General features: G+C 40.1%; 1 protein-coding gene across 1 annotated transcript; it reads right to left on the reverse strand.

Annotated features, from left to right (window-relative positions):
• ATP1A1 (ATPase Na+/K+ transporting subunit alpha 1) lies at positions 1 to 27,879 on the reverse strand. The gene is made up of 23 exons (XM_081318778.1): positions 27,629 to 27,879; positions 14,985 to 15,092; positions 14,482 to 14,541; positions 13,414 to 13,617; positions 12,467 to 12,580; positions 12,208 to 12,342; positions 11,971 to 12,088; positions 11,170 to 11,438; positions 10,863 to 11,061; positions 8,392 to 8,501; positions 7,317 to 7,451; positions 6,878 to 7,070; positions 6,174 to 6,349; positions 5,732 to 5,868; positions 4,636 to 4,786; positions 3,746 to 3,914; positions 3,252 to 3,406; positions 2,928 to 3,051; positions 1,609 to 1,754; positions 1,352 to 1,482; positions 1,093 to 1,194; positions 762 to 853; positions 1 to 296 (listed from the first exon to the last, which is right to left on the reverse strand). The coding sequence occupies exons 1-23, from the start codon at positions 27,638 to 27,640 to the stop codon at positions 268 to 270; spliced, it is 3,069 nt and encodes a 1,022-aa protein (XP_081174904.1). The 5' UTR covers positions 27,641 to 27,879; the 3' UTR covers positions 1 to 267.

Below are 27,879 nucleotides of genomic sequence, written 5' to 3' on the forward strand. Positions count from 1 at the left end.
TTCCTCTTCTGATCCATCTTTATTTGTAAAAGTCCAGATATAAAATCTTAACATTTCTTTAAAAAACCTGAAAAGGCACATTTAAAAACTATTGTATTTTCCACCCCAAAGCCTGGACTATATTAACCACTACCCATTTTTTCCATTGCATTATTCTTCTTGCGCTCTCAGTTGCTTTCATCCTCCAAAGTTTCCCTCTTCCTGCATTTCAGGAGCAAAAGAACGGAAGGATGTCAAGAGTGCAACTACCTCTGGTCCAGCAGTCCTTTAGTAATAGGTTTCTTTTTCCACCCAGCCTACAGAGGAGAAAAACAAAGACGTCAAGTTGTATATGCCATTATTTAAATATCAGATTAATCCTTGTTATAAAAAAAAAATTAGAGAACACACAATACTGCACTCTGAAAGCACAGGTGGATAAGTTAACTATGTGTTATAATGTAAATTCATGCCACCTGGCCTTCCAAAGATACTAAAAGGAACCTGTCTCATTCATAACATTTACTATTATTATTATAAAATATATTTATGTTTCCCATCTGAATCCTTACATAGCTTTCTAGAGCAACACAATGAGTCTATGATACCCTAGAATAGGCATGTCAAACTCGCAATGTCACGTGACATTGCATGACATATCGCGACTTTTTCCCCCATTGCTGGCAATGGGGTGGGCACGGTTATGGCATGACGCATCCAGCCTGTGGGCCAGCAGTTTGACATGCCTGCCCTAGAACATCGTTGAGTAAATAGTTGCTCACCTCCAGGGCTGCGTCTGAGGATTAATTTTCTTACTTCATCATAGACAAAGATGAGGAGAGAATAAGGGAAGGCACAAAACCACCATGAAGGCCTGCAAGGTTAGAAAAACAGTTGTAATACATAGCTGTACGACATAATTGATGGCTAGCAAAAGCTCAGAGGCTTCAAAAACAAGAATGAACATATAATTCAGAGGAAGCCCAGATGCCTTTAATGCATCACTGAATTAAAAATGATCAAAATTATGTTAAATCCAGTAATAGCAACTGAGGAATAAATGAGCTAATTATCAACTTCAAAGATCCAACATTAGTCAGGTTTATTACTTACTTCAGTGGGTACATTCTCAAGGCAACATCCATTCCTGGGCAGTAAGAGAGGAAAGCAGCAAGAGCAGTTTCTTCAAAGAGACCAAATATTAGGATCTTGTTCCTGTGGAAGCATTGAGAGATCAAAGTTGATCTTGCAGACTTTTCAGCTTGCAAACATTTCTTAAGGCTGCTGGCCTACATTACTTCCACGTTGTGTAATATTCAACAAGGAAGGGGCCATAGAGAAAAAATGCCCTTGTTAAGAGTCTGCTACTTACTTCATTCCTTGCTGGAAGACAGAATTCCTTCTGGTCTTACAGATAACCAAGTCTGCCCACTGTACCACCACTATGCTGACAAAGAATGATGTGTGGCAAGTGAATTCTACAATTTTCCTTTGCTCGTAAGTCTAAAGATTAAGAGGAAAAGAATCGGTTATTGGGCTTCCTCTTTACTGCCAATGAAACAAAGATCCAATGGGCATGGGGTTTAATAATGTCTGGTAGTAGTCCCCTTAAGCTAAAGAGAAACTCACCCACTGCTGTCCATAGCTGTCCTCCACATCATTTACCCATCGGTCATCCCACATCACTCTAATCCCCAGTAAGGACGATGGCAAGAAGCCATTTTCTGCGAGGATTACAAAGTATGTGAAGAAGCCCCCCAAGGCCTGGATCATCCCTAAACAAATAGACAGAGGTCAACAAATGTTAGCAGTACTTTCGGAACCCACATTCCAAACACACTGGGTGTCTATTTTGTGTATTATTTTAAACCGTCTCATGAAACTGAAAATATCTCACCATCTTCCAATTAACATAAGCGGGAATCATTTTTGTAGTACAGATTTATTCAAATGATCTATTTGCTTTTAACAACTTATTAAGGATGAAATATTGGCTACTGCTGTACTGATCTTTGTGAAAAAATATACAAAAGCTACTGCAACTTTCCAAATTCCAGCGAAGTCTATCTTCATTATGTCAAAGGACTATAGTTTTGCTAAAGTCTTTTGCACAATGTAACTGTACAGAGGGCCATTCCAGGAAGTACTGCCCTCTTAAAAGTACCTGCCACCCAGTTGTTAACCCCTGGTCCAACATCCAGTTGCTTCTCATTTATCCCCCTGGGTTTCTTATTTATACTCACCTTTTCCACTGAAGAATTCACCTGCCCTTTCCCTAGTTGTACAATACAATGTACCTTCTTTTGCAGTTTCCCTTAATAGTGTTAGCTCTTAATATTATTAGCACACTAAACTTCTACAGTATACAGGTCATGATTAAGAAGCCTCCTTATCAGCCACAATTCTGCAATTAGATAACTAGACTGCTTTAGCAATTGTAGTTTTTCATGTGAGAAGTCCAAGAATGCACACCTTCCCTAGCATGTGAGGAAATACAGTGTGTTGCATGCCTTATCAGTAGAAACTGATCTCTGAAAACTAGTCCAGACATATTTCCACAGCTGTGGCATCAAATTTCAAGGTGATGTAAGCCACATTCTATATGTGAGGTTAGAAAATTTGTCACAGTAGATAATGGGGGTTCACTGTTTCCCAGTCTTCCCCAGTTAATTTCTAACATGCAAAATATAACTTGGGGGAGGGGAAGAAAAAAACATACATAAGAGAAATGCAGAATAGTACAAATGGCATGTCCTGAATCTATTTTAGATTTTATGTTAATTCTTCCAACTTTCCTGCTTACCTTTCATTAAAAGAATGCAATACTTTTTCTGTCAACTTTTTCCCATGTAAAGCATTTTGCTAGACTTCCGAGCATTTGCCCTTCCATAAAAAACTGCCATCTCTATTCACCCCAAAGAGGTACAGGCGGGTACCTCTCCACTTACCAATCTGACCATACGCCATGCTAATCAGCCTTTCGTTTACCAGTTTGTCTGTCTTGGGGTTTCTGGGCTGTCTCTTCATAATGTCACTTTCTGCTTGCTCATATGCCAGAGATATTGCAGGAACCTTTGGAGCAGGAAAGAGAAGTTGCAGAATTAAATTAAGCTTCACAGACTGTAAGCTGATTCATATATGAATCAGTATCATCCACACTGAAAAAGCATTTGGCCTCACTGTGAACATTGTGCAACAGAAATATACTGTATGTCTCATTCTGTGGGGTTGGGGGGGGTTAGTTGCAATATTAATCAATAAATTTTACTAACCATATCAGTGCCTAAGTCAATGCATAAGATAGTGACTGTCCCCAGCGGTAGGGGGATGTTGGCAATTATGAAGATAAGGAAAGGCGTAATCTCAGGAATGTTACTGGTCAAAGTATAGGCAATGGATTTCTTCAGATTATCAAAAATCAGGCGACCTAAAAATAAAGAGCACTTTAAAACAAAAGATTGTCATATACTTGAGGCCAACCTTCCTTCCTGCCCAAACTCCTTAGAATACAAAATTTAATTCACTTTAATGAAAAAAGATGATGAAAAATCCTCTGTAGCAGAGCATACATTAATAAAAGGCAGATGGAAATTTAGCCAACTGACAAGTGGAGAACGTGTCTACTTTTCCAAGTACCAAACAGCAAGTTTTACATTCTTGTATAAACAAACACAGTTCCACATAGAATTTGGAGACTTGGAATATAATATGGAAGAAGAGGAAGGAGACAAGTTCTTTAATTTAGAAAACTGAGCTAAGTATTTACCTTCTTCAACTCCAGTAACAATGGAAGCAAAGTTGTCATCTAGTAAAATCATGTCAGCTGCCTGTTTAGAGACATCTGACCCAGCAATGCCCATAGCAACACCAATGTCTGCCTTTTTCAAAGCAGGGGAATCGTTCACACCATCTCCAGTGACAGCTACAATAGCACCCTGAAAGATTAAACAAACTCTTTTTTCCAGATACTTTATTTCAAGGACAGCCTAATTCCCCCCCCCCCTTTATGAGTATGGGAAGGGCACATATTTTCAGTATTAAAGCACAGGACTGACACTGAGAGACCAGACTGAATATTTCAGATATTCTCATCTGAAAAAACCTACTGCCAGACAGTAATGGACCACTGGACATGCAAATATAAAGCAGTGAGGCACCAGGATGTTATACAGAGCAGATCAATGAAGGGGAAAACCCTGCAGATCTGCAGTGGATGGAAATGCAAGAGAGAGATATTTTGGTTATATATTTAAGGCAAGCTTATTAATTAACAATATAATATTACTGAAAGTGTCTAAACAGATACTGGACACCAACTGTCAGGGTTTCATTTTACACTGACAATCAGAAACTGGAGGGGGTAGATCACTTTCAGTCTTTACCATTCTGATGTCTATGGAGATTCTCAGTCATCCAGGTCATGGTTGTCCCAAGGGTGCTTTTTCAAGAGGCAACTGGACTTTGTTCTTCCTTGAAGATGTTTCATTTCTCATCCAAGAAGCTGGACCAGAGCTGAAGTTTCTTGGATGGGAAGTGAAACGTCTTCAGAGAAACACAAGAAAGTCCAGTTCCGTCTTGAGAAAGCACCTTTGAGTTTACCACTCAGATTTTATATAGAATGGACTGACCAACTTTGCAAGGATCCCCTCTGCTTACCTGCCGTTGGCAGCCTTCTACAATAATAAGCTTCTGTTGTGGAGACGTTCTAGCAAAGACTATTTCAGTATGGTGTTTCAGAATATCATCTAGTTGTTCACTGCTCATATCCTTCAAGTCAGACCCATGAATCACACAGGCTTTGGCATCTCTGTAATTTAAAAAATGGTATATTGAAAAGTTGCAGATTATTTCTTCAAACCTTGCTTTCTAATGAAAATAAAGATATCCTTGAAGTTAACTCAGGTTCCAGTGACTGTACCCGTGCACTTTACTTGGCAATACACTAATAGTGCTTTGCTAATTGCCCTCTTCCAGTATTTTAATTTCCTAATCTAGCCAACAGTCCTGAAATTATCAGGTCATGCCCCAACCAAGTATTTGCCAGGGTCCAACAATACTGCTTAGCTTCAGAGATTAGCCCATTGCTTTGTGCTGCCATCTAATGAAGTGCTGCTCTCCCAAACCCATTTCACACATTTTTTTTGTCATGGAAGGAATCGGAGGCTGTTTTTCTAGGTAGAACTTGTTTAGTGGCAGACAGTTGCTAAGTACCTGGGAAGCTAAAGGGCAGACTGAAGGCAGGTGGGCCAATGGGACATTCTGCACTGAGGTTAACAGTGGTGATGGCATCTGAGAGGGGGATCGGGGCCGGTGGAAGTTCCTGAGGGAAGGAGTACAGACAAAGAGCCTTGCCCTAGTTGCTCATCCACATTTTATTTCATCTGAAACCTAGGACAGTCAAAGCGGTCCAGGTTTGGGCTCTGCCAAACAGGCTGAACTGAAGAAGGTGGCAGAATCACCATAAAGATTTGTTTGTTCTGGGTTTGAAGCAAACATTTTCACTTTGTGTGTACAAATCCTACTTTGCTTCCAAACCTTCAGAAGGACTCAGCTGCCTAAAACAAATACTGTAAACATCTCTTAATCTGAAAAAAAAAGAAAATACTGAAACCATTTTACTGCTTTACTACTATTATTCCTCATATCCTACCAACAGATATTGTTAAATGCCAGAAAAAAGAAATTAATTAGCAGGATTGCTCCACATTGCTCCCAGAAATGCTCCACATTTTCACTCTAACTGGTCCAATACCTGGGGTTGACCTGGCTGACAGGGATGTTGAGGCGAAGAGCAATATCTTCCACAGTCTCATTTCCCTCGGAGATGATGCCTACACCCTTGGCAATAGCTTTCGCTGTGATGGGATGGTCTCCTGTCACCATAATGACCTACAAAATGAAACAAATCAACCTCACCAAGTGCAGTGAAGACAAGGCCTAGAAGTCTTTTCAAAGGCCACTTGCCTGACCTGAGCAGTAACAAAGAAGCTGGTGCTGAAGAGAAACAGAATAATCAGCAATGACCCTAACCTTTTGAGATGGAAAGGGAGGGTACCAATAGCATAGTTTATCTCTCCCTCTCCACCAGTCTCATTCTTTACCTATAAAGCTATCACACATAGCCCCTTTTCAGTTATTTGGCACTGTACTTAGCCTTAAATATTTGAGGGGATAGCTTAGTAATGCGCTTTTACCTTTATTCCGGCACTTCTGCATTTGCCAACAGCATCAGGCACAGCAGCACGAGGAGGATCAATCATAGAAATTAGACCAACAAAACACAGTTTCTCTATAGGGAAGTTCACTTCATCTGTATCAAATTGGAAGTCTTCAGGAAACTGCTCATCAGGCAGAGCCAGGTGACAGAAGCCTGGAAGAAATCCCATTTCTGTTATTTGTAGACAAACAGACTAGGGCAGACATTCAGCAGGGATTATTGATGGTTAAGTTACCCAGTTCTGTTTGGGGAGACTTTTGTGTATTTGACATGGGCACTTAGGAGGAAAATATTAAGCTAGGCACCCTCTCTGCCACAATATTGCAGCGAGTGCTTGACCATGACATCAAAGCCATACCATCATAAGTGATAGTTCAAGCACTTCTTGCCCATTGGCTAAGTATCTTCATCATATATCCTTACACCCATTTCATGCAATCTCTTGGCTCTAAGGTAAGCCAGCTGGCAATGGAGTCCATAGGGATGGCGGGGAGGAAGGCTGTCAAAAGAGGCAAGATGGTAGCAGAGCAATGTAATAAACACCCCACCACAAGGGTGGAGCTTTAACTGCACTGCCACAACTACCCCCTTATCTTTTGAGGGTCCTATAGAGATCATGGTTGACTGACAGATTATTCTGAGAGAAGAGGAGGCAAACAAGAATTCAGTCAGGCATCTTACCCAGAACTCTCTCCCCCAAGCCTCCCAATTCAAGATAGGCATTTTGAAATGCATCTTTTGCCTCCTCATCCAAGGGAACTTCTTTTCCATGCATCAGGATGGAACTGCAACGGTCAAGAATTCTCTCCGGCGCACCTTTCATCACCAACAGATATCGTGATTCTGACGTGTTTTGATTCATGTGAATTGACAGCTGCATATTTTTAATAACAATGTTAGTTAACTGCTTTTGGACATATTTCATACACTGGTTTGGAATATACCTCACAGATGACAAACACAGAGAGCAAAAGAACAGAACCCTCCCAGCCAGAGCTATAATCTGACTGATACATAATTTAGCCTAATTGAGTTTGAGGAAAATAACAACACCCCAACATAAAAGATATTGAATCTGTTCCCAGGGAATGCCTCTGTGCAAAAAGCAGGGATTTCTTACTTGGTATTTATTGGTAGAGTTGAATGGGATCTCCACCACTTTGGGGTTCTTCTCCCTCTGTTCCCTGACAGATCCACAGCAAAGTTCAATGCATTTTAGGAGTGCCGATTCAGAAGCATCTCCTGCCACTGCTCTCTATGAAATGACACAGCAGTTCACAATAAGATCTGAAGTCTTTTGAAGGCAAGTCCCCCTCCCTTTCCAAATAAGCTTAATTTTATCAACAAGACATATTTCAGCATTCTGTAAAAGAAAACCAATTAGGTTTCTTATTTTAAAAAAGAGGCTAGTGTTAAGCAGAAACCAACAAAAGTAAATATTTTTCTAGCAATACTGTAAAGAGCAGATAGGCAGGCTTGATAATAATTATAGAGTGGAACAGATTGTGCTCAGCACTAAGAGAGGGCATAAGCCATCTGTAAATAACTTTTAAAAAACACATGATATCTCAAGTCTCTTTAAGTTCCTTTTACAAGTACTTTCAAGTAGTTAAAATGTAAGTTTCTTACTGCTGCTTGCCTACAAGTAGTTTGTTTTGCTGATGATACACCAGACCTGTATCATCTGCATCTCATTGAAATTTAAGGCAATCAGGAAGCCATAGAAGCAGCATTATAGGATTGATAAACGTCATGTGTTTGTTGCAAGCCAAGATCAGGTAGTTTGTCCAGCACTTTGCAAATCACAAAACCTATCCATTGTGGGTTTTTCTCAGTTTAGGGGGCATTAATTGTACTGCCCTTCTTGTATCACAGTAAAAACAACAACAAAACATGTTGGAAGAAACTTTCTTCTGTCACTGGTATAATTTCCAGTAGATTCTTGTTCTATGCACAAATCTGTGAACTAAATTTCCATTCAAGTCTTAATCCTAACCCTAATCAACACTGCATGCCATAAGAACCTATAAATGAGGAAATAATGCTAATATTAAAGATGTTGCAATGTTGCCTTCCTACTAGTAGAAACATTCTATTTTCCAAGATGCCTTTTCTTTATGCTGCTTCACATTAACTGTAAGGCCGCAGAGGGTAGTGTGTGCAGCTATGGCAACTGAACTAAGGAATTTACTCACCTTCAAAATGGGAACATTTTCTTGGTTAGCCTGAAATACAGCCCGGTTACATAGTCCTGCAATTTTGGCTAAAGCAGTCCAAGTTGGAGATGTTTTGTCAAAAGAAGCACCTAAAGGGAAGGAACCCATATGTTCTACACAATTCCATGCTCAAATAAGTACACAATTCATTTCCTCTGCCACACTTTCCCCTTGTTTGATTTAAAGCTATCATGCCAGGCACAGTGGAGCGAAGTCCCTCCTATAACATCTTGACTACAAGCTTAGATGCAGAAGATAGATCCCTTCCTGGCTAGCATGGCCCTTAACAATAGCTCTAGGACTTCAGTCTTGATTAACTACCACCTTCTACATCAGACATGTCAAACTCATGAAGTCATATGATATCACGAGACGTATTGGGACTATTTTGCCATTGCCGGCAATGGGGTAGGCGTGACTTCTGGATGATGCATCCGGCCCACGGGCCAGCAGTTTGACACCCCTGTAGGTGACTTGTGAAGAACTCCCCAAGTAATCATGGTTATATTTGTTTACACCATACATACTTTACTTATCTTTTCTTTTAACAAGTCTGTGAATTTATTTATTTAGTATATGGTATGATGATCCAGGTTGCAATTTTGGTTGGTTACAGTAAAAACAAATGCTAGGCTGCTTATATGAAAATACTTATTACAATAGAAAGAAAATATTTATATAGCTTTTCCCAAAGATGCTTTTCCATGAGTCAATTTGACTTTGTTTTTCCTTTGAAGACATTTTGCTTCTCAAAAAAGACCCAGCAGGAGCTCCTCCATAACAGACAAAGAAGAAAACATTAAACGAAACAATGTAGTTATTTCATATGTTGCAGGAATATCAGAAAAGCTCAGGAGGCTCTTCAGCCAGCACAACATATGTACACACTTCAAACCCAAGAATACACTAAGGCAGAGACTTGCCCACACCAAGAATAAAACACCCAGACACAAACTGAGCAACGTGGTATATGCAGTACAATGCAGTGAGTCATGTGTAGATCTGTACATTGGGTAAACAAAATAACCACTTCATAAACGCATGAGAACAAACCTATCAGGACAAGATTCAGCAGTCCATCTGCATTTAAAAGACAAAGGCCACTCTTTCGAAGACAGCAAAGTTCACATTTTGGACAGAGAGGACTGCTGGTTTGAAAGAGGGGTCAGAGGCCATCTATGTCAAAATTGAACAGCTCACTCTAAACGAATGGGGAGGGATATGACATCACCTGTCTCCAGTCTACAACGCAGTCCCCTTTCAGCAGCTCCAAGAAGGCTCCACACCCATTTGCACTACTCAGGTGACCCTGACGACATAAACTCCAGGTGGCCTCAACAACTCTCTAAAAGAAGGCAAATCACCAGCTGTCTGCAAAGACTATAAATCCTTCCATTCCCCACCATCCAGTCAGAGCTGAAGAAGCTTCTTGGATGAGAAGCAAAACATCTTCAGAGGAAAAACAAGAAAGTCCAGTTGTCTCATGGAAAAACATGTTTGGGGCAACTATGACCTGGATGACTAAGAATCTCTATAGTCATTTATATAGCTTCAAAAAATATGGAAAAACACACTGAATAAATCTATTTTATCTCTGTTTTTCCTTTTCAATTAAAAATGTTGGCCAAGCAAAGGATATTTACTGTTATCACTTCCATAGTGGTTTATTAAGAGTTAAACTCATAACTTGATTGTTGTTTCTCATTAATTTTATGGGAAAGGCAGGGGGAATCTACAAAATGTCTCTTCTGCTCCACTGGGAAACAATACACTATTCTTTACAAGGATGAGGATGATTGGGAAAAACCTTGATATTATAAGCCTTCAGAAAACAGGATGAAAAGTATTGCAAATTTGGTGGAGGCTTATATCCAGCTATTTATCCTTTTATTATAGTAACATGGTCCTCTCCTTTGTCCATAAAAGTAGAGAGAAATATGGCAGGATTTCAGAATTAATGGAATTTATAATTTATTTTTTCTCTGCAATTAAACAATCAACAAAATAATACTCTTCAAACGATGATCAACTTTTTTTCAAATATATTTTATGCTTAATATTGTGCTTTAACGTGGGGTTTTCTGTTTTAAAAAACCCTATTCTTAAATGGTTGTTTCAGATGAGTCTGGATCACTGTTCCTCAACCTTGGCAACTTTAACATGGGCTTCAACTCCCAGAATTATCTAGCCAGCATGGCTGGGCTGGCTGGGTAATTCTGGGAGTTGACGTCCACCCATTTTAAAGTTGCCAAGATTGAGAAACACTGATCAAGACTGACTTAAAACATTATGTGAAGCACTGCAAATGTATTCTTTTTGGCTACTGTGGAGACAAAGCAAAGTTTTTACATATGGCTAGAAAGCTAGGCTGCAGGTCTGAACAAGTATTATCTTGACTATTAGCAGAAAGGAATGCCAAATTATCTCTTACAGAGATCAGGCAGGCTTACCACTCTGGTTTTCTGTTGTGTCAGCTTCATGGATTTGGTTATCGAACCACATGTGGGCAACAGTCATGCGGTTCTGGGTCAGGGTGCCTGTTTTGTCAGAACAGATTGTAGAAGTGGAGCCCAGAGTCTCCACAGCTTCTAAGTTCTTCACAAGACAATTCTTACGAGCCATGCGCTTGGCTGTGAGTGTCAGACATACCTACAAAGTGAGGAAAAGGGAGATGAAGGCTGCCTTCCATCACAATCTATATTTCCTCAGATCTTTTATTAAAAACAGAGTGCTAATCTCCTGTTTATGGCAACTTACTGTCACTGTAGCAAGCAGACCCTCAGGGACATTGGCAACAATGATGCCGATAAGAAATATTACAGCTTCTAGCCAAGTGTACTGGAGGATCAATGACAGGATAAAAAAGGAAATACCCAGGAACACAGCCACACCAGTAATGATGTGGATAAAATGCTCAATCTCTGCAGCAATGGGAGTCTGTCCTCCTTCCAACCCAGAAGCCAATGAAGCAATGCGGCCCATCACAGTTCGGTCACCAGTGTTGATGACTACACCACGGGCAGTACCTGAAAATTACAAGAAAGGCTGTAATTAAACTCTTCCTTCTCTCTTTGTTGTGTGCAATGCAGGCATAATACACCATGTTGGCTTTCAGCGCAAACAAGGACATCTCTTCAGTCATCATCTGTTTCCCAGTCAAGCAGTTCAAAGATATTGCAAATGGTGGTACACATTTTCATCCCTCATGCATTAAGAGCATTTTATAATCTTTGATTTACTCTTGTTCATCCTCCTTGCAAAACTTGTTCCCTAATCCATATAGGAATGACAGAAGATTCTTTGACAAAGTTTTCAAGTATAGCTATAGAAATTATGTCCTAGCAATAATACATTCTTGCTTTAGTTCAAAAAGACATAAAAAAAACAACTGCAGCCACTCTTTACAAATTAACATCCATCAGTTCTAATATGTGCTAATAGAAGACATGCTTTGCCAAGATGTTTCCTAATTTCTCCTTGAACAATCTATCATTTCTAGATCTGAGAACTGCTGTATCCTACCAGCCTTGTTGGTCAAATATTGGAAATTATATTTACCTTCAACACAATTAGTGGAGAAAAATGCAATATTTCTGGTCTCTAGTGGGTTATCATTTGTAAAATCTGGAGACCTTGTCTGAGGCTCTGATTCACCTGTGAGAGATGAATTGTCCACCTGCAGGAGAAAAAGTGCCCATATGGTTTTTATGCAGGCACTGGGTGATGCCATGTCTAGATCCTCTGCAGGTTGTCCAGTACAGTCTCTTCATTTTTACTCCTTGAAGATATACATACCTTACATCCATTAGCTGAAATTATTCTCAAATCAGCTGGGATTCTATCTCCTCCCTTCACCTCCACTAGGTCTCCAACAACTACACCTTCAGCATTGATGCTCAGTTTCTCTCCATTTCGGATTACCAAAGCTTGCTGCAAGAAGAAGCAACGTTCAGTAACAATATAGGATAGCTTCACTACCAATGTGTGATCGAAGATACATAAAAATGTGTAACTTGTGTATTTTAAAAAAACTGAAACCTTAGCACTTTTATACCTGAGGCACCATATTTTTGAAGGATTCCATGATCTTTGAACTCTTTGCTTCTTGGTAGTAAGAGAAGCAGCCAGTTATGATGACAACAGCAGCCAGCACTACACCTAGATATAACTACAAGTAGATACAAGTATATGTGAGTCAGTCTTCTAATTGATATTACTTACTCATACAAACCTCAGTAAACTCTGCTCCAAGTTTGCAACATTAATTGTAGGCAATTATTTTTACAACAATGCTGCCAATGATTATATGTTGCTGATGAAAAGAATGTGTGAAGAGAAGAATTTAAAGAAGAAGAAAAAAAACAGGACAGCAAACTACTTTCTGGTCAGAGGGAGAAGGGACCATAACTTAATCCAATTTGTAAATTAAACAATATGAGAAAAACCCACCCCAAACTTAACTGGCAGTGCACTAGAAATATACAAACTAAGCTTTAGACAGGCAGATAATAAATGTATCATGCAGAAACCTGAGTTCAAAGGGCAAAATGTAATTTGAGCATGTGTAGTGGACATGTAGCACTTGCAGGGACCTTCTGTAGTTGTTATATAATCTAGAGAAAAGATGCATCTGATTTAACGTGACCCTACGGGTCAGACATGCACACTCTAAATCACGTTTTCAACTCCCATCTGGATTGCTGCATAGCCTTAGATCATAGCCACCATGTTTATACTTAGTCCCAGCAAAAATGAGTAGCCAATAAGGACAAATCAAAACATCAGTATTTTATGTTTTCACAAGAATATATCCTCCCCCTAATTCTGGGCAACTAGTAGTTTTTAAGTAAAATCTTCCAGCAGCCTCTTCTGACAAGACATATAACCTTGAAGCCCACAGCCAATATGTTGACATATTGGGGCATCACCACATCCCATGATATCTAAACTGGGCTACTCAGTCATGCCTCCCATTTCCCCTCCCCTCCCCTCCCCACGTACATTGTCATTATTAGGTTCTTCTCCTGTTGCAGCTTGAATGCCAAACGCCAGAAAACAAAGAAGGGCTCCAATCCAAAGCAGAAGGGAGAAGCCCCCAAAGAGCTGCCGGCAGAATTTAACCCATTCTGGGGTCGTGGGAGGGGGAGTGAGAGTATTAGGGCCATCTCGAGCCAGGATTTCTGCAGCCCGTGCAGCAGACAGTCCCTAAGGTGCAGAAAGGGAATGAGGAATTCAGTTACAGAAATGCAACATGGAGGTTACTTAAGAGTGCTATAGCTGTCAAATTGTAACATAGCAGTTTCTTTCTTAAGTGACATGTCAGTTTTTTACTCATTTTCAAAAGAACTTTTTTCCAAGTAAGCTCAGCATTTATCTACTACAATTATTTGAATGTTGCCTGCTTCAGCTGCCTCAGCTTATAATAGTGGATTAAAATGCATGAAATCCAAAACATTAAAAACATTAAATCTGAAAAAAACAGTCTTCACTGATAAAAGACCACCGTCCTTAATATTATAATTACCATAATGCTACCCTTCAAGTATGTGACAGTCAAAACATATGAATGATAGTAATAACAGATTAACAGAATTGGAAGGGACCTTGGAGGTCTTCTAATCCAATCCCCTGCTCAAGCAGGAGAATCTATGCATTTCAGACAAGTGACTGTCCAGTCTCTGCTTAAAAACCTCCAGTGATGGAGCACCCATAAGCTCTGGAGACAAGCCATTCCACTGATTAACTGTTCCCACTGACAGAAAATTTCTCCTTAATTCTAGGTTGGATCTCTCCTTGATATGTTTCCATCCCTTACTTCTTGTAAGGGATGGAAACTTATAAAAATGAATGATAAGCTAGAATATTATCATACAATGATCCTCTAGTATAATTCACAATGATTCCACGGCAGCAGCATTTTAGAAAGATGCTCAAGCCAAGCTGGGGAAGAGAATGTAACTTCTGAATTATAACAAGAACGTGAATTGACATTGTGTTCCTCACAGAACTTGCTGCCACACATTTTGTACTTTCAAAGCAGAAAACTCCCTCCAAAATTACCCAACTTACCCGGCTGAGATCAGTTCCATATTTGCGATGAAGTTCATCAAGGCTGAGTTTGTGATCATCCTGCAAAGTCAAAAGACTAGTGAAGCCACATTTGGGTATCCAAGGATATTGTCAAAATATTGATGGAGTTTAACCTTAGCAGTTACTGGAAAGAATTTCAAGTTGATAAACAAATTAAGTTTACCTGAGGTTTAAGCCTGTGTGTGTCAAGGGGAAACAAAGAACTTTTTGTTATTGTTAGTTGCGAAGTCATGTCCGACCCATCGCGACCACATGGACAATGTTCCTCCAGGCCTTCCTGTCCTCTACCATCTTCAATTAACAAATTACCATTTTATTACCTGACATCCAGACTTTTGATGATGGTGAGATGGTAAATTATCTAAGCCAATTTGGAAAACTTTTAAGGTAGTCAACTTAAAAGTTAGAAAATTGACAATTCATGCCAACCCAAGCATTATATTAATTTCTTTGCCCCTAATGTGGATAAAAATTGGTCTTACCAGTGAAACTTCCTTTTTTAGTTCATCCATATCCTTTTCTTTTTTTCCTTTTTTCTTCTTTGCTCCATTCTCAGATGTAGCTGCAGGTTCATACTTGTCACGTCCAGTCTAGATGAAAATCGGAGACACGATGAAAGAACTGCCTTACACTGAACCAGGTCATTATTTTTATTTTATTTTAGTTACTTATTTGAATTTATTTACCACCCAATTCCAACTGACTAACCCATGCAGTTCTGTATTTTCAACTTCTGACTAGCTTTTCCAGGGCTCTGGACAGAGGTTCTAATACTACATCTCCCCATGAGAAATCTTTGCTCTTTTATGTAAAAATCCTAAAAACAATCATTATAATACACAGTCCTTCTCAGATTTCACAACATATTAAAGACAATGCTCTATTAATGTGCGCAGAAGCCTACTGCACATGTCACAAAACACAATCACAAGATTTCATTTGTAAAGCTGATTTTCATCACTCTTAGGGCATAATACTAGGATGTCTGGAGCCTGAGTATAGTTCAGGATGATTATGCTTTGAAATAGTGTCTGTACTGATACGGCATTAGCAAAATAAAAACACAGAAATAGCTGCTTTTTAAGTGCTTATTCTACTGGCTTGTTTCATACACGACACTACCAATAATATAGTCTGCTTGATTACAGTATAGCCTGCCCCGCTAATCATAGTTAAAACAAATAACAACATTATACAATTACAGTCATGGTATTAGGCTACTCACTTCTGGATAAGGAAGTAATTTAATAAAAAAATAAATACAGCATACAAGAAGCCTTAGAAAACCTGGTTTGCTATATATTTGAGGTTAGGGCAGGGGTCCCCAACCTGTGGGCCACGGCCCGGTAGTGGGCCGTGGCCTCCTGGCCACTGGACAGGCTGGCCACTGTGCACACGTGTGCATGCATACCCCCTCACTTGAGTTAGTGCCATGGCTGTGGGGCATGAAAATGGGCCATCGCCGTGCCTCAGCTGCAAAAACGGAACACCGCTGCCGCACCTCAGCCACGAAATTGGGACCCCGCTGCACCTCGGGGTGCAAAAATGGGACACAGCTGTGGCAACTCAGGGCACAAAAACAGGATGCCATGTGCTGCGGGGCAAAAAACAGGGTGCCGCCACACTGCCAAAACCGACTACCACTGCGCTGCAAGGTGCAAAAATGGCCACTGCTGTGCCACGGGGTACAGAAACAAGGCACTGCACCACACAAGAACGGGGCAGGGCTAGTATCACGTGGGCACTAGCCCCACTCCATCTGCGGCGCATGCTTGCTTGTGGCCCTGTGCACATGTGCGCATGTAAAATGCTTCCCCCTCCTTTTTCCTCTAGTCTGCCAACCGACAAAGGTTGGGGACCCTAGGTTAGGGAGATGGTTCTTCAAACTTACTGTGCCATTTGGAATGTTGCAGGACTGAATCTGGGTCACTCACCTGGGACCAGGGGTTTTTGTTTTCCGAGCTTTCGGACTCCTGCCAGAGCCCCCATCCTCAGGGACCTTCTCAGCAAGATGGGCTCCGGCACGAGTCCGAAACCTCAGAAGACAAAACCCCTGGTCCTGGGTGAGCGACCCAGATTCGGTCCTGCAACATTATTCTGGGACACATATATTCACTTCATCCATTTGGAATGTATTTCATGTAATGGTTAAATGTAATGTACTGTTACATATAAATATTTCAGCCCTAAATATTTCCCCTTTCCAGAAACATCCTATTTTGAAAGGCAACATGTACATTAGTTAAATCTAATGCAAATATTAATAAAAAATAATAATTAGTTCTGCATCTTATTATTTGAACTGCAATTGCCTTAGATATAATGTCTTTCTTTCAGGGAGATCAAGTTGTTTTTAATCCATTTTCCCCCTAAGAATTGTAGTTTCTAAGATCAGTATGTGCTAATATTTACAAATCCTATAACGAAGGAACAAACTTTAAACTGAACAATTGTTTCACACAGGACGTTCAAATCAGTATTTTTACTATATCAAATAGACCATGAGGAAGGAAAAAGAAGATCTCAGGTCATTTTGAACTTAGCCACTGTTTTTACTCATATTCTGCTCCAAGGACCTTCCCCACCCCGCAACAGCTATTATTTGAAGAGTATGAGAAAACTCTTACATACAGTACTGACTGCATTCCAGGGGCTAGGACTGCATAGATCAGGGTGGCCTCTTTCCCATTCCTCTCTAGGCATTCACCTTTCCTCTCTCTAACTGCTGCTTGCAGCGTCCTGCCGGAATCCTGATGATAAAAACCCTTGCTAGTCTTCACCATTTGTGACTCCTAAGAGTCACAAATGATCTATTTCACATATACTCTATTTCACAAATAGAGTGAAGGGTTCAATTAATGTTTTAAAATTTTATTTCTTAAGCATATTCCTGAAAAGGGAAGCCTTAAGAATAGAAGTGCTGAAATTTAACTAGTGGAAAACTTCAGTTCCCTGCTCCGCCTGTTGCCTAAGAAGGTAAACAGAGCCGCTCACACTTTTTAAGTAAGTTGTGGAAAATCTGGGTCTGGTTGCCAATGGTATCCTTCAAAAAGCTTTGCAGAGGTTAGGATATTATCAAGAGAAAATGGAGCCCAGCTACTTGGATAAAGCATTACAGGACATTCAAGGAATAATACTTTGTTCATGTTTTTCACACACTCAGGGCTACAGAACATTTGGAAGAGCACTGCGAGCTGGAATGAAGCTTTTGTTCTCTGCCTCTTATCTGTTTAGAAGGTAAAGCAGAGCTGAACATTCCTGACATTCCCGTCACTGTATTGTTTCCCTTCTATAAAGAGGGGAAGGGAAAAACATTTCAAAAAAAGAAAACGTCTACATTCTTTAGATAAATGGCACTTCTGCTATCCCAACTGCTTATTTTAAATACAAGCAAAATTTTTTAGATTATTTTAGATTATCCTCAGGGAAGGGCACAGGAAACTGTTTCAGTCAGAATCACTTTATTTCCCCCCCACATACACACATTTATATTTAAAAGCCCTAATAAGCAGGCATATACATAGAATGAAGGCTACTGCTAAGCTTGTAAGCCGCCCTGAGTCTTCGGAGAAGGGCGGGATATAAATGGAATGTAAAAAAAAAGGGAGCACAATCCACAATCTTATTTTAATGCCCCCAATTATCTTCCTTCTCCTCACCTCTTCAGAACACAAATTCCCCTGAACTACAAGAACTAGTGTCCTGAATCTAAGTCCTTGATGTAATATCATGGCTGAAGAATTGCTTCCAATAGCCTCTCTGGCAAGGCGGCTTCAGATCTATACAAAAATTTCTGTTTCAGTATATGCTGATATTTAATTTAGATGCAGCACTGGAGTAGCACTTACCTACTTCCTTACTATGCAACTCAATCTGCAACATGGCAGTGTACTGGACACAATTAATCAGGAGGATAAGATCTTATTTAATCCACTAGTTTCTGGTAAATATGCAAGTAATTCCTCCAATTAAGATCAAGCCTGGGCAGAACAGGGATTAGGATGTCCGCAACCAGGATTTTGTACTCAGACAAACATTAATCCATGATTGTGTATGAGGAAGGGAAATTGATCCAATATTCAATAAAATACAGCAAATAAAGTTGCTTAATTACCAGACCCACAGTACATTTGTTAATTAAGATCTTCAATATTAAAAGATGTGCTTAGTCATGTGGATGTATTCACCCAAATGGCAAAGTCTGCCCATACGTGTAATTTTAGAAGTACAGTCAAAACATTTATTTATGCAAACAGGATGGTAGTGCTGTAACTCAGCTATGCAAAACAATATTACACACCCAGCCAAGTTGTATTTCAATAAGATACCATGAACGTTTTAAAGATGTCAAGAATTCTTCCTCATTTTCTGATTTGCAAAATTAACAATGTGCCCAAACTAAAACCTGAGGGGGGAGTTGTAGGAGGGCTACTCTATCAATCTGAAGAAAATAAGAGCAGAGAGGAAATCTTAACAAAGTCCCTGGGAATCTATTCTATTATTATAATAACATCACAAAAGCAGCATCTCAAGGAGAGTTAAAAACACTACTGTTCTCTAGCCTCAGCAACACCTGCAGAACAATTACTTTCATATGGTAATTCATGGATAATGAAATTTTCCCCTAAAGACTGGAAGAAGAAAAAGCTACAGATACTTTTTTTTGGAAGTAGTGATGTATGCAAGGGCACAAAGGAGGGATGTGCAGCATTCCAGACCCAGAGCAGAGGAGGTGTTTCGGAGGGGGGATGGCTATGTTCAGTGCCTCCTTACTTCAAGCATGCATTCTTTAAAGTCAAATGGCAACTAAAAAAGGTGGTGCCAGCCTCCCCTGCAAATCACCTTTTACTTTTTCATATCCCAAGTATGGCATGTCCCTAGAGTAGGGGTGTCAAACTCAACTTCATTGAGGGCCGCATCAGCATTGCGGTTGCCCTCAAGGGGCCGGGTGGGCGTGGCCTACTGGGTGGGCATGGCCAGCTCTAGATCATTCGCATCAAGGGTGCCTATGGGGGCCTGGGCAGGAGTGGGACAGATCTGAGGGTCTCTGGGCCAGGGCCAAGGCAGTGGGGGCCGTTCCCTCACTGTTTCCAGGATGGCTTCATGGGCCACATGAAACCACTTCACGGGCCGGATCTGGCCCCTGGGCCTTGTGTTTCACATGTCTGCCCTAGAGGATGCTGCTGCTTGAGAAGCCAAGACCAAAGGTTAACATTCAGTCACAAAGCTAGTGTACAATGATAAAACAACTGGACATTGCAAACCTGAGAACAAAAAGAGATCTTTTATCCAATCTGAGCCAATATTACCGGTAATCTCTTTTAACTGAATCTTTTAGGCATACCATGATTTATTTCAGAGACAGGTAACTTTCTTTCACTATGGGGGCTGAACTTTTTTTCCTGCAAAAAGCCCCATTTTTTGGCTTACAAAGACCACAAAAATTATAGACATGACTTCACAGGAAAATGAGCTAGTATTTTCTTCCATTCTAGTACGTGTTTGTGTGCTTACCCACCAAAAATTATGTTGATATATATTTGTTATAAGCCTTAGAATGTTGGCAACCAAGTCTTTGGGACTGCAAAACAGGCTGCATACATCTACTATCCCTCAGCAAAGTTACACTGCATCTCTTGGCTGCCTGTCTTGAAAGTAGCCATGTTTTTTTCCACGATTGTACAGCAGTTGCATAGGCAACCAGGAGAACCCAGGAAAAAATATTCTTCTTTAAAGAGTTGCAGACAGGAGCTCTATGCTTCAAAGGCTCTTTTTATGCTTGGATCCGAACTATCACAGAGCCCTGGTTTGGACTAGACCAGAGAATCAATCCAAAGGCTGTTAGACAGAGTAGGAAGTTAAAAAAACATCCTGGAAGAAGACAGGCAAATCACCTTCCTATCTCAGCTCTGAAAAATACCTTAAGGTGTCTATGAAGTCACCAAGCTATGTGAATAGAAAACTTCCTTTTTCTACCCCTATTTTTGGTTGCCAACAAGCACAATTTTTTAATGGTTTCAAAACTAAAAATAAGCGATTTCCTTCAAACAGAGAGGCATACTCCTGACATGAGGTTGAAAGTACAGACTGGAAAGTAGGGATGTGCAAAATTCTGCCTGAAATTACTTGTTTGAGGGGGGGGGGGTGTACCTGAACCAAAACATGCATCATTTGAAGTACTTTGGTTCATGTGTAGAACAAGAGAAGAGCTGTCTTGCTCCAGGCATGGTCTGAAATGCAATTGTTCTGGAAAGAACTGGTTTGAGAAGGAAGAGCCCAACCCATTGGTGATAGCAGCTGAGGGGAGGGAAAGGAGTGCTGGGAAGATGAGGACATGGGTTCAATAGAACGTGCCCACTGGGACACTGCAGATAGTGGCAGTGGCAACAACCGAGAGGAGGGAAAGGAAGGAGCTGGGAAGGGCAGAGAGCAATGCAGGTGGGCCAGTCAAATATGCCCCTCTGGCAGCTGCTGAAGGAAGCAGGGGTGATACATGCCAGTCTAATCCACTTGTATCATCCAGATATTGCTTCTCCCGAACCTCTGTATAGCCGAAACATTCTGAGCTTTGATTCTGCCAAACCATGGCTCATCTAAAATGATTTGGCAGAATTTCTGGGGCACAATGGTTGGCTCCAATTCAAAAGAAGATTTAATTTTCCATTACATGCATACCCCAACAGGCTCCACCGCACCTGCTACAATCTTCAGTTTCAAGCACAATTGAAAACAGCAAGTTTTATATTACAAGGTCCTTTACAACCTGAGAAAGCAGCATTCTGAGCTGTTCAGTAACCACCTCACAAATGGTGTCTTTATACAGTATTTACAATTTTCTATTTCAGGATGTTCTAATATGACATAATGATACTGTAATTTCACCCAAAAAGAAGCATTTGTATTTATTGTATCTTCTGCTTCTACCTAATTTTTAGGATATTAGCAGCCACTGTTCACATGCAGCCTTTTTTTAAAAAGCTCTTGGAGTTCCCAAGACCAGTATGGAAGAAACTGAAGTAAAATTGCATTAAGCCTCTGACACATTTCACAGAATTGTAATGCCAGAAAATTAATCCCTTTAAGCAGCAAAAAAACCCACTCCAATGTAGCTTTGTGCAATTGCATCACCCCACAGCAGTCCAATGTTCATTCCTCCTTCCCAGAGTACATCAAGTTCTTTTTGAAGATGGACAAACGTCTGTTCAAAGCTCATACCATTTCTCTTTCCTGTGTTGCCTCGAGTGGCATTTTTCAGGTATAAATTATGTTCTCAGCAAAGGATCAGTAGCTACAATGAAAGGCGACTCCTGTGCTCCAGTGAACCAGAAGCATGCAATATTTCTAGGCTAGGGGCCACACCTAGATTGCCTAGGGTGGAACTAGTACTTATGTGACAAATTTTCTCTTCTGTGAGTGTTTCAGGTAAAGTGTGTCTCCCTTCATTTGCTTCTTTCCCTTCATTCCTTCAGGCCACAGCTCCCCTTCTCATGCTGCTGCTACTGCTTCTCATGCTAGCTCTCCATTTGCAACACAATACATACTGCGAGCACAAAAGGTACTGGGGCATTCTTCCACAGCAGCCAGTCGGTTGATTTGAGTAGTACACCAACACTGCCAGAGAACAGCTTAAGTGAACAAAGTCAACAATTTCTACTTGATAATTTCTCACAGGGGAGCAGGCCAAGGGACACAATGGGAGCCCCCTGCCCTGGGTCAAATAAAAATTTTCCTGTTTCAAATGTTCATTTTCCATTTGGAGGGTTTATGAACAAAAATAGGGGTTTAAAACAGCCATTTTTCACTTATATGCCTATAAAACATGTACATTCAAAATTCCTTTTTACTGTGTGCAATCCAGGTTTTTATACATTGTGCACTGTGCTTTAGCAAATGTGGCTTATATGAGACAATAGCTGCAATGTAAAGAGAACACAGCTGTGGATGTCTATTCCCCTGGCAAAAATGATCCCTTGGTACAAGGCATTATCTTTAAACTTCTATGGAGAGTGAAATGTAGGAACAATTTACAGCACAAACACCTTGACTACGGTCTTGTTATTTCATGCCCAAATGCAGCAATTAAATTTTCACTGAATCCTGCAAAAAACAAAGACTAATATGAACCAAGGACTATCTCAAGGTATGGACTGGAAGAACTCCTGAAATCAGGTGTTGCAAAAAATGCATTTTAATTGGAAAAACTAGAAGGGCAAAGATGATTCTGTACATTTATCCTATGCCTCTCCTACCTATTTTGGTTCATATAACAGCACTTGTATAGATTAATGTAATCCATCTCAGGCTGCAAGATGTTTTGGATACATCTCTCGCCCCAAACATGCTTGGCTGGGCCTGATCAGACTTGTAAAAATTAAACCCCTATTAACTAGGAATGTGCAAAATTTGTTGAATGCAGAACAGTATGTTAGGGAGATCTCTGGAAAAAACTCTTTCCTTCTGAATTAAATTCTATGTCTAGAAGTGCTTGATGGTATTCTGGGTACAATGTTTTGGGTAAAACATACCCATTTCTGGATTCCATTTCCAGGTCAATCATTTTTTGATTCTGTGTAAAAGCTTCCAAGATCATTCTGATTTTTTTAGATGGAAATGAACAACTCTGATGATGTTAAAGAGAGCTTTTCTGCATACTTCTGTATGTTATAAGATCATTACGGGTATGAAATATTTCTCTCAGTACTTGTGGGAGGTGGGAGGGAGAAGATGTTGGAAATCCTAAAAAGGGCATTATGGCTAGATGCTAGAAAATTCTTTACCATTTTTTTTAAATTACAAAGGTATACATTTGAATGAATTCTTAAAATATGTTTGATTTTACAACCACCTCTTCTTTTATTTTTATGTTCCATTAACACAACTGTTTTGTTTTCTTCCCAATCCTATAAAATACTTTGCTAAAAAGAGATTTTAGTTACAAAAGGGGAGGGCAGTTCATGCATATGTTAAGCAAAGGACACATAAGAGTTGTCCTCTAACATAGCTCAATTACATATGGTTAAAACTGAAAATAGTGCACTCAAGAAGGAAAAAAAAATACTGGCTAACATCCATAAACCCAATTAGATGGGAAGGATCCCATTTACATTTACAGTAATCATCTGTGCAGGAAAGTTATGTCTTGCAACTATACTTGAATTGCTGCTTACGTAAGAGCCAAACCCAAGGATCTAACCCGCTCAAAGAGCAACAAGATAGGTTCAAGTACTTTTCCATTTCTCTAGTGTTGAAACACATTCATCTGAGTCTTTAGTATAGCATGGCTGTTACTCTTTATTTGAAATCCAAATCTGATTCATCTGAATCAAAGATCCCTCTGCGATTTGCTTAACGAAGTCAGTGCTAACAAGAATTCCCAAACTACACTCTTGGCTCTGTTTATTTTACCAGGAAAGCAACAGAGCATTCAAAATAAGCTCTTACATTTCTTCCAATAAAGATACAACTTCATAGCAGCGCATTGCAATGAATCAAGAAATCTAGTTGTTGCAGAAGCGACCCCAGTTCAAAACCTATGTTCCCAAAGCCTTAACTATTAACTAATTCCACCTCCCCACCCCTCGGAAAGCTACCAATTGCTAATATAGTGCTAGAATCATACAGCTAGAAATAGTTTATACATATTTTAAGAATTTTACAGGCAAACATCTATACCAAAATCTTTCCAGCCTTTGCCATTCAGCACTGTGGTAAAAAAATATTGGTGGCAGAATTTTAATCAATCCAGCAAATGCATACCTCCTTGGCCATTACCATTGTTTCCTCAACACAGCATAACTGCATAAAACTATCTATAATCCTCAACATTATTTTGAGGCAGTAAATCCTACAAAATTTGGTACATCTTCAGAACTATACTGAAAATAGACTTTTGGTTCTGCTGAGAGCGGAGCTACCATCTGTGGTGAAATGAAGAACCACCAACTCACTCCTCATGATGTGACTGGAAGACAGTAGCCTCTGTTGGGTGACTGCGAGATGGGATGCCCTAGCCATGGTTGGTGGCTTTATGGACATTGGGTTTTATTGTTGTTAGCTGCGGTCGTGTCCGACCAATCGCGACCCTATGGACAACGTTACATTGGGTTTACATACTTCTTTTTCTAATCACTTTTGGAAATTGCTTATTAATTGCTCTTCAGTTATTTGGAATCTTTGGAATGACACGGGTTTTTTACCACTCAGTGAGTCTCCTTCAAACTTTCATGAAAAATATTTTAAATTGCAGGTTTAAGGTTTAATTTTTTTGGGGGGTGGGTGGGAAATAAGCAGTTAAAGGGTAATTAAAACATTAATTCTGGAAAGTTATAAACAGATTACGCATCCAGATAGATTTGAAATAAGATTTTGGAATTAATTAATTACAAGAATTCTTCCTTTGGGAAAATGCTATTGTTTTGAATTATTTTTTAAAAATTGATAGAATGGGATTTTGAAGGTTAGACAGAATGAACTAAAGAATACTTAAATTTCACTTATTAATACAGAATGGAGCAAAATACTTTAACACTGCATGTATTAAAGGATATTGGTGAATAATGAATCCAGAAGTTAATTTTAAGAATGTCTGCCACTATAAATAGTATTTAAAAGATGCTCTGAAAGTGAACAAGTTTTACCAGACAAGGCGGAGACTGATATGAAACATGGATTTAAAAATGATAGGCTAAAAGTGATACAGATAAAGATGAACAAATGAAATTGGCTGATGTCTTAATAATTAAACGGGATATAAAAATAATAAACTAAAAGAGCAATCTGGACAACTTTCCTATATTGGATTTACAAGAAAGACTGGTTAAAATTTTGAAGAATTTTATGAGAACTGGCAAAGAAAAATGAAAAAAAAAAGTTCTAGGACATTATTTGAAAAGATTGAGCAAGATTGTTAAAAGTAAAAAAGGAATACAAAGTTGGTTTATTTGATCAAGGTTAAAACATGTGTTATTTCTAGTGATGCTTAATGGACTTGCTTACTAGAACTTGAACAATGAGGTTTTAAAGATTTGTTTATAGATAAAAAATGAGATACAAGAAAAAAATAATTTGCTTGAACAGTTTAAGAGAAGATGCTACTAAAATTGTTTATACTTATGTAAATACTTTCTTTGTACTTTTCTTTTACTTCACTACATTCTATTTTTTCTTCCATTTGTTTTTTCTGCATTTTTATTTTTCTTCTTTTAGTTTATATTTTTTATCTTTTTAATTATTATATTTAATAAAATTACTATTAAGAAACTAGACTGGGAAAGCAAAGAGGCTAAAAGCCTAAAAAATGATTCTTCTGCTTCTGAAATTGCAGTTCTCTGAAAACCAACAAAAATTCCTAATAGTCAAGCAGCTTAGTTTATTTAATTACCTGATCAGGCTTTACCTGTGATTCTTTTAATGCTCCGAACTTTCACCAAAAAGGCATCAAAAATAACAGTACGCCTTCTGTCTGAAACAATCACATACATACGCATTTGAAAATGAAGCAAGCTGTTGCATCAAACCACAGGATTTTATAGAAGTTTCCACAATGTGGCAACAGCCTCTTGTTTCCACCTGCCCTACTGAATGAACCATTCTAAACAGCAATCATTCTGCAGATCTAGGCCCTCAAGGCCTCAGCAGAAATAGAAAGCTGCTCTAACACGATTCTAATATTCAAGTACACAAGCATGATTTCAACATTATGGAGTGTCCTGTGATTAGACTACCTTGGGCCATTGTTCATTTAGGACTGATTAAAAAGCATCCAGATTTCCACAAGTGAATGAACAGACAAAATGGCAGAAATTAGTTTTCGCCTAATTTCCTCTTCAGGAGACAACTGAAGTACAAGAAATACTTCCAAGCAACAAGTTTAAAAAACTCAAGTTACCATTTTTTAAAATCAAGCCAACCATCAGTCTTCATCGTTTTAAAAATCATACTTCCAACCGTTTTCGGATTGGAAGGTTGGTTAGAAATGGTTACCTCCAACACAGAAAAGCTCATATTATCATGTCTGAACCGGCCTGCTTATCTTTTTCACTTTTCTGAGTCACTACTAACTCTTCTAATTTCGTGGTTAGAAAGTTATGCTTTTTAAAAGCTATTAAGCGAAGGAAGTAATATTTTTTTCCTACGGGCATTCCTGACTAAACAAAAGAAGAATGTGATATGTGTGCCCGCATATTTTCAGTTACCTCATGTCACAACATTAAACGGCTAAATTAACAAATAGGTAACCGTCAATTAACACATTAAACCGAAAAAGGAACGGGAACAAAGGATTAACCGGACAAGACGGGGAGGCTGTGGGCAGAATGGCATGCATTTCAAAGGCCAAAACGAAACTCTCCTACAGGGATAATATTTAATGTCTCCGGGACATTACTTTATCTAAGTTTCTATATATAACTCAGAGAACAGTTTGTAACCTGTGGGATTTCTATTTTTTTAAACAGGTCTTTCCAAAACCTAACACGAACCCTCCGCTCCGGAATTCGGAGAATAGTTCGATTCTCTCAGCCTTAGGCGCGCCATTCTGACTGGCACATTCGCGAGGCTCGCCACCGGTTAAAACCAAGAAAAGGGAGGATATCGCTACGGAATTTCCCGAACGCCTTTCCGGAGATCGTCGGCTGGCCGGCCCGCCCGCCCCCTTCCCACCAGCGATTCGTTGCTTCACTCTCCGGCAGCCTGTTTGCTCACGGCGAGCCGCCGAGAGTGGAATTATCCGCCCCACGACAAGATCCTGTTCCGCTTCTACGAGAACCTCGTGTTTGGGGCACATTCTCAGGTCTAGTTTGTAGGGCGGCGCTTTTAAGCCTTCGCCTTTTCAGTCTCCATGGCAGCGCCTCTCCTCGGTGCAAACCGTGCCGGACGGCAGGGATCGCGGCAGCGGGCCATCCATCTTCAGAAAAAAACGCGCCCGTTCAGCGGCCGAGCAGGCGGGGGCTGCCTTGGCCGTCGGTACCATTAAAGGAAAGAAACTTCCTTTCTAGCAACAGGCGGTGCTACGGTAGTTCGTACCGCCGAGGTCCAGGCGATTATCGCCTTCCGGCTAAGAGACGCTACCGAGTTCGCGCGCTGTTCCCCGACCCCAAGCCCGACCCCGTCCTTTTATTTTCCTCACCCCTTTGCTCATGGTGGCTGTCGGCGGTCCTTTCTGGGGCTACTGTCGATCTCCGGGAAGGGGGGGCGGCAGATAGAGAAGGAGAGTCTGCCACGTGTGCGCTGCAAACAAGTGGGAAGCCCGGCTGGGGAACGCTTGTTGGGCCGCCCCCTCTTCACCGACCGCTTGCCGGAGCACCCGCGGAATGCAGCCGGAGTGACCGCCGAAGAGCGCCTGTGCCGCATAAACCCAGCTGGCCAGCCTCATCCGCC

This window comes from Vipera berus (assembly GCF_964194415.1).
Source record: "Vipera berus genome assembly, chromosome: 2".
NCBI classification, from domain to species: Eukaryota; Metazoa; Chordata; class Lepidosauria; order Squamata; family Viperidae; genus Vipera; species Vipera berus.

Coding starts and splice junctions, on each gene's coding strand:
- ATP1A1 (XM_081318778.1), bottom strand. Junction 12,581..13,413: donor AAGAACCTAATAATGACAAT/GTACGTGGGGAG, acceptor ATCTACTTGTAG/TTATATCTAGGTGTAGTGCT. Junction 1,195..1,351: donor GTCTTCCAGCAAGGAATGAA/GTAAGTAGCAGA, acceptor ATGCTTCCACAG/GAACAAGATCCTAATATTTG.